Genomic DNA, 7,190 nt, shown 5'->3' with positions numbered 1-7,190 from the left:
GATAAGCAGCAGCAAGAATTTTTGGGTCTTCTTAGAAAACAACAACCAGAGCATCAGATATTGATACTATTGTGCCAATGATCTGTGCGAGAGTTGCAGAGCTTCTTAGCATTACTTCTTCCATCCTTTACAAGTCACCCCAATGATAAGATTGGATAGTACCCGAAAAACACTCATATTTACTACCCGACAAGCCCAAGTAAGAAAATCTTGATGATGAGAATGGCTGCAGGGAATCTTCTTGATCTGCGAATGAAAGTATAATATTATCTACACTGGAGAGAGTAGCTAAGGATATAAAAGTTCAATCCTCTTAAGGTCGCAGCTTTGAACAGTGTGTTAGATCTGGCACACTCCACTGTGATCATTGCAGCAAATGGTACAACATCTCTGCAGAAGTATATCCATGCCACTGTGTCTTCCCCTAATTGCCTTGACATAGATCTAATGTCTTAGACTCTTTAAGATATTCTCTGAAGTCAAAATGAGCTCAGAAGCAAGCATAGCGAAGGTAATAATAATATGGCAATATCAGTCGTCTTCCTCTAAAGAAAATATCCATATATATCCGTGAAATAGTACACGAATCCTTATAATTATTATATGTACAATGTAAGATATGTATACGTTAACATCAATGGGGACCATTCCCATCTCTGAATGGCTCCATATTTATAAACAGATTCCACTTGCATCAGTCACATTTTATGATGAGGCTTGGTGTGTAAGCAACAAAGGCAACTGCTCAGAACGATTCACCGTTATGATTGCATCCTCTCTTGCCTTTCCCCAAATCACAGTGTAGAATCCTAAGCTCAAAATCATTGATCCAATGACACTGCAAACAACACAAATATGGCGAAATCTATATGAGTTATTATTGTCCAAAAAGACATGAAGAAAAACTATATATATGGCGGCTAAGTGTGACTTGATATGAATTACAACCAGAAACCATATTCCATGAGTGTTACGATTGTTTCTCAATATGAATATAGAGACAATATTTAAAAAATCTTCTGAGCGTGCTATTTAGGTAGATGGTGAAAGATATCGTACCTCCCAAGGTATAGTGCATCGCCAAGGAATACAACACCCATAGCTACGGCTATGACAATAGACAATGGCTTGAACAAGGATATGTAGACTGGACCTTTCAGATGCAGACCCCATGTGTGTATAACTGTACCCAATGATGAAGTTACGCCTCCCTGTAAACAGAGTGTTAATTTCTGAGCTTACAACATAATCACTACTTAAAGCAACATTTAAGGTTTGATTCTGACCGAGTACATGACTGCAGCAAGGGAGAGACCTGGTTTAAGCATAAAAGAAGTCAAGTCTTTTTCCACAAATAGACATACTGGTGCCGAGATTAGTGTTGCGCATAAAGTGTACAAGAATACTACAGTTATTTCTTCAGGGTATAACTCCATGACCCGTGTCTGAAATCATATAGAGCTGCCGCATTAGCAAGAGTTATAAGTGTTACTATAAAATTCAAAGTATTTAACATACCTGAAGAATATACCAGACTGAAACAAGTAAATACTGTGTAGCGAGCAAGAGCCCTCCAATTATCCAACTCGAATCGAACGAAGTCAAATGCTGGTAAAGCGAAATGGTAGGTGATGGAGGTGTAAGAGATGCTGCAGTTAGAACTTTAGGGCCTTTATAAAGAACAACAACCAAAGCACCAGATATTGATACTATCGTGCCAATGATTTTAGCCTGAGTCGCAGAGCTCCTTAAGACTACTTGTTCCATCCTTTACGAGTCACACAAGGAAGCAGTAATATAAGAGTAAACTTTTCAGATGATAGTAACAAACACACCCCAAATGTACCCATATCTCTCTCAGGACGACATGTGGGTGACCTTTACCATGTGTTTTGGCTTTGGTTGGTACCAAACTTTTACATTGTTTAAACTACTCAGTACTCACTCACAAAAGGAAGCAAAGACTGTGATGTCAGAACATATCTTGGCCGTTCAGAAAAGCAAGAGGCTTATAAATTTGTAAAGTTAATAAGTGTGGAACTACCCCATTGTATATAAATTATCTATATACTATCCCAAAACGGAAAACGAAAGAGAACGAGGTGGAACCTGAAGATAACAGCAAGCGTGAATGTGAAAGCTGGTGTGAGGTTGCTGATAGCAGAAGCAAGAGTTGGAGAACTATATTCTATACCTTTACAACCAGCTATCATCGACATAAACCTGTTTACCCGAAGTTAGCAAACTAGAAAAAGAAAAACAGGTAAATGCCCATAAATTTAGGAGTATTTCATTACCCGACAAGCGCAAGTAAGAAAATTTTGAAGAAGACAGGGGTCTTGGGTGAAGGTAATCTTTTTGACCTGCACATTTATATTATGTTCACATTCTTGAAAATTTTATACTAGTCAAGAGTGGTTGAGGAGATCAGTACCTTCCAAAGATGAGGGAAAGTGGAAGAAGAACAAGTGTAGCACCAACATAAGTGTAGAAGATAAAGACATAGAAGCTCAATCCGTTCAATGTCGCAGCCTTGAACAGTGTGTTAGATCCAACCGCGACACACTCCACCGCGACCATTGCGGTGAACGGCATGACATCTCTGTAAAAGTATCTCCATGCCTCTGTCTGTTCTCTTGCTTCTCCTGTCATAGATTTGATGTCCAAACTTTCAAAAATTCTCAGAAGTCAAAGTGAGTTTATAACCAATCATAGTGGTTAATCCCATCACGTTTACTAAAGGGCACATTATTTAATTTAGATAAATTTGCCCAGCAACGTAACCAATACTTTACATCATTGTCACCACTAATATATACATTGACCAATACTTCACACCAACTTAACCAATACTTTACACCAACTAATATATACATTGTACTGGGATGATATCCAGATAATCAGGGATCCCAGTACAAGAAACTATTTGAGCATGGAGCTCTACAACTCTACTAAGACAGCTCTACACCTTAAGAAAGAAACTCTTTGGGCCAACTTCCACTTGAATATATATTCCTCCAAGGATAAATTCTACCAGAAACTTATGCAAAGATGTGACAAGATAATAAAAAAAGACCAAATATTTCTTACAGATTCATAATACTACCATGTAATTAAAAATTTTTAAATCATTGCATAAATCAAAGAAAAGGAAGCAGAAGAAAAAAATATGCTCACTCATATGTAACATCAACATTAACACAAGAAAAAGAACAGATATATCTTATACTGTAACTATAGACATCTATAGAAGTTATAAACATAGAGGACCAACATTTTTTCGGATCTATATTTATTAATGGTATAAGCATTCCACTTGCACCAATCCTATCTTAATGGAAACGCTTCATCTTCTATGATGTGAGTAAGCAGCAAAGGTGACTGATCAGAACCAGCTACAGTTTTTATTGTATCCTCTCTTGCTTTGCCCCAAATCACAGTGTAGAATCCAAAGCACAAAATTATTGATCCAATGACACTGCCCAACACAATATATGCAAAACCTATACTCGTTATTCGTTATTACTGTCACAAAAAGCTTATTGCAGTTAACACATAAACCATGGAAATGGGGAGACAGTGTAACTCAAACACGAAAATAACAAGGAATAAACCAATTATGAGAGCTCATGTAGATTAGAATCCAGACATCATATCATTCTCCGAATGTGATTCCATTAGATAGATACATGATATTCAGTTACTCAGTGGTGAGTTCTATGTTTCTCAGTATAGATAAAATCTTCTGAATGCACTGGAAAGTTAGAAGATGAAAGAGATGGTCCCTCCCAAGGTGAAGTGAATCGCCGAGGAATATAGCACCCATGGTGACTGCAATCGCAATAGACAATGGCCGGAACAAGGATATGTATACTGGACCCTTCAAATGCAGACCCCATGTGTGGGTAAGCGCGCTGAATAATGAAACAAAGACTCCCTGCAACAAAGTGTTAATTTCTGAGTTTAAAACATCATCAGTACTCGAACCAGATTAAAAAAAATTGATTCTCACCGAGTATATGATTGCAGTGAGGGTAATATCCGGTTTAAGTACCCAAGAAGTCAAGTTACTTTCCGCAAATAGACATACTGGTGCTGAGATTAGTGTTGCAAATAAGTTGTAGAAGAAGACTACCGTTATTTCTTCAGGGTATACCTCCATGACCCGAGTCTGAAACCATTAGAGCAAAACTTTTAATGTTTGGACAAAAACCGTAAGTCTATTTGGTGAACATTTCAAGTATTTGTACCTGTATAATATACCAGACTGATATAAGAAAATACTGTGAAGCAAGCAGGAGTCCTCCGAGTATCCAGCTAGACTCTACTGAGGTCAAAGGCTGGTGAGACGAAATGGTAAGTGATGAAGGTGTAGAAGATGTAGCAGCGAGCACTTTTGGGCCTTTATAAAGCACAATGACCAGAGCACCAGATATAGATAGTATTGCACCAATGATTTTAGCCTGAGTAGCAGAGCTACTTAACATTACTCGTTCCATCCTTCAAGAGTCACCCAAGAAAACAAAAAAGGTTTAGATAATAAGATTGATAGTAACAAACAGACCTCATATCCACCCAACTTATCTCAGGAAAGAACCAGGGCAGAGCATTTATAACCGACCAAGAGTGACCACTAAGTACTTAATAGTATTTACTTTTTGGTTTCGATAGACATGGGAAGTTTTCTGTATCTTCTGGTATAAATTGGGATCATCAACTGATAGCAAAACCCATGATGTCCAAAAATACAATCTTAGTCGTTCCACAAAGGTTAAGATTTTGTATGGTTAGTTTAGAGTGAAATCATCCCATTTTTCATAGCCAAACTATTTCCCAAAACAGAAACGAAAGAGAAAGAGGTACAACCTGAAGACAACGGCGAGTGTGAATGTGAAAGCTGGTGTCAGATTGCTGATAGCAGAGGCAAGAGTTGGGGAGCTATACACAATACCTTTACAACCAACGATCTGCGACATGAACCTGTTCCCCCTCAAGTTAAATAAATAAAAAAAAAAAAAAAAAAAAAAAAAAAANCTAGAAAACAAAAGCCAGAAATGCCTTTAAATCTAGAAGCAGGAGTAAAATATTACCCAACAAGCCCAAGTAAGAAAATCTTGAAAAAGAGAGGAGACTTGGCTGAAGGTAATCTTCTTGATCTGCATGTGTCAAAAAAATATTCATATTCTTGAAAAGACTATACCGGAAAAAGAGCAGAAGAGGAGACTCTTGTACCTTCCAAAGACAAAGGAAAGTGGAAGAAGGAGAGTTGTTGAAACAACATAAGAGTAGAAGACAAAGACATAGAAGTTCAATCCTCTTAAAGTTGCAGCCTTGTACAGTGTGTTCGACCCAACCGTTGTACACTCCACTGCAAACATTGCAGCAAACGGCACAACATCTCTGGTAAAGTACCTCCACGCCACTTCCTCTTCTCCTGTTTCTCTCATGATAGATAGATACTGATAGCTAGGTTCTCAGAAACTCCCTTGAAAAATTGAAGTGAACTCAGAAACAATCAATCATGCCTGCCACCACGCTTGTGATAACGGTCATTGTATAATAAATAAAAAAAACAACAGTTCATCGTGAATACGACGACAAATGTCGAAAAAAATATCAGCCTTTGTCCATAATTAAAATACCCCAACTTGACCTCATATTCTAATACTCCAAGGGACCCCATGACAAGGCACTTTAGCCATTGAGCTCTAATAGCTTCACCTGCTCTAATACCTTCCATTGGAATATTCTCCTCCACTGATGTAGACTTATAGCTTTTGCTTTCGTGTTGCTGAATCATCTCTGCATCAACACAGAATCCACCAAAATATCAATAATTCACTACAGAGCTCATAGATGATTCACCAAATCTAAGAGTCACCTGCAGAGAGAACAATCTTCAGATAGTAACTTAACCTAAATTCAATCCTAGTTTCACCAATTTCCTTAAAAGCCAATTCCAAGATCTCAATGTCATCGCTGACCTACGATTCCTCCAGCAACAGAAGATAAAGCAACTAAAAAGGAGCAGAATCGCACCAATTCCCAGGCGGAGATGCTCACGGGAGCGGTTGATTTCTCCGGCGACTTTTCCAAAGCTGTCGGCGAGACGATGACCGTCAAAAAGATTTTGATCCAACGCTCGTTGAGAAAGTGGCACGCGTCTCAATTCAAAAGCGTTGATCCAATCCGAAATAAACCGAAAAAGACCGTAACCACATAATTTAAATCGAACGAAAACCAAAACCATTTACCCTGATATTTTTATCAGTAAATCCAGTGGTCTAGTTTAAACGTTAGACATATAAATTAAATCATATTAATTTCATTTTAGTAAAACTGAAAACGAAACCTAACTAAAATACATAGGATGTTATATACTTGTGATTTACAAAAAGGGACGAATAAGACCTAAAACAAAGACAACCAAACCGAAACTAAACCGTATTATTGTCCATTATATATAGCTGATCACGCTCTTAACAGTGGATTGGGCTGGATGGTCCGGCCCAGTACGGATTCTAACATAAGTCCAAAAACATAGGAAACCGTCGTCTAAATTTATTTTGTCTTTGGAGTTGACCATCTGACATATCAACTCGTTCATCTATTGCACGTGGACCCAAAAAATCTAAAATAACGCTTTTTTATTTATTTATCTTCTTAAGGCTTCTAATTTAATTTCATTTTTCAAAGCTTTTTACTTTTTTTATTTTTTATTTTTATTTTAATTGCTTCAATGTTGTTGTTTGCCTCGCACTTCGAAAAATTACAAAATCACTTTCCACTTTCTTCGGGTCTTCTATTTCAACCATTAAAGCTCAAGAAAAGGAAAGGTTACAGAGATTGAGATATATAGTCATATAGAGATTAATAGTGATAGAGATAGAAGAGAGGTAAAAGCAAGAGGAAAGAGAGTTCATTTACTCTCTTCTTCTTCTTCCTCTGCAAATCTGACATATATTATTATTAGCCCTCTTTCATTTAGGGTTTTTGTGTCTCTTTTTTCAAGAATCATCTCTGGGGGCACTGAGCTTTTTAGGTGAGTTTGGTTTTTGTTTTTGTGTTATCTCTCTCTCTGATGTTGATGTTATTGAAATTGGAACGCTTCCACTTAACTTGGAGTTGTTTGCTTTTTCTTTTCATTGAGTGAGATCTTGAAATTGAGATTTTTTTTTTTTTTTTTTTTT

General features: G+C 37.3%; 3 protein-coding genes across 6 annotated transcripts in view; 1 reads left to right on the top strand and 2 right to left on the bottom strand.

Moving 5' to 3' along the window:
- On the bottom strand, positions 511–2,978 carry LOC104719667 (WAT1-related protein At5g40230-like). 2 transcript variants are annotated; one of them, XM_010437620.2, is made up of 7 exons: positions 2,435–2,978; positions 2,298–2,363; positions 2,110–2,223; positions 1,519–1,768; positions 1,287–1,445; positions 1,060–1,211; positions 511–838 (listed from the first exon to the last, which is right to left on the bottom strand). In XM_010437620.2, the coding sequence occupies exons 1-7, from the start codon at positions 2,650–2,652 to the stop codon at positions 706–708; spliced, it is 1,092 nt and encodes a 363-aa protein (XP_010435922.1). In that variant the 5' UTR covers positions 2,653–2,978; the 3' UTR covers positions 511–705. The 2 variants fall into 2 exon arrangements, with proteins under 2 accessions (XP_010435922.1, XP_019086812.1); XM_019231267.1 differs by having other exon boundaries at positions 1,316–1,445.
- On the bottom strand, positions 3,160–6,268 carry LOC104719668 (WAT1-related protein At5g40240). 3 transcript variants are annotated; one of them, XM_010437626.2, is made up of 9 exons: positions 6,040–6,268; positions 5,882–5,945; positions 5,233–5,802; positions 5,091–5,156; positions 4,867–4,980; positions 4,251–4,500; positions 4,013–4,171; positions 3,786–3,937; positions 3,160–3,478 (listed from the first exon to the last, which is right to left on the bottom strand). In XM_010437626.2, exons 3-9 carry the CDS (start codon positions 5,445–5,447, stop codon positions 3,328–3,330), a joined length of 1,107 nt encoding a protein of 368 aa, XP_010435928.1. In that variant the 5' UTR covers positions 5,448–5,802; positions 5,882–5,945; positions 6,040–6,268; the 3' UTR covers positions 3,160–3,327. The 3 variants fall into 3 exon arrangements, with proteins under 3 accessions (XP_010435928.1, XP_010435929.1, XP_010435927.1); XM_010437627.2 differs by having other exon boundaries at positions 5,917–6,268; XM_010437625.2 differs by lacking the exon at positions 5,882–5,945.
- The window catches only part of LOC104720641 (RING-H2 finger protein ATL46-like), a 3,298-nt gene continuing 2,163 nt past the window's right edge, over positions 6,056–7,190 (top strand). The window contains exon 1 of the mRNA XM_010438522.2: positions 6,056–6,211. Coding sequence (XP_010436824.1) covers positions 6,056–6,211 — 156 coding nt within the window. The remainder of the gene's footprint in view (positions 6,212–7,190) is intronic.

The sequence above is a fragment of the Camelina sativa genome, chromosome 10 (genome assembly GCF_000633955.1).
Source record: "Camelina sativa cultivar DH55 chromosome 10, Cs, whole genome shotgun sequence".
NCBI classification, from domain to species: Eukaryota; Viridiplantae; Streptophyta; class Magnoliopsida; order Brassicales; family Brassicaceae; genus Camelina; species Camelina sativa.
This window is presented reverse-complemented; position numbering and strand designations above follow the sequence as displayed.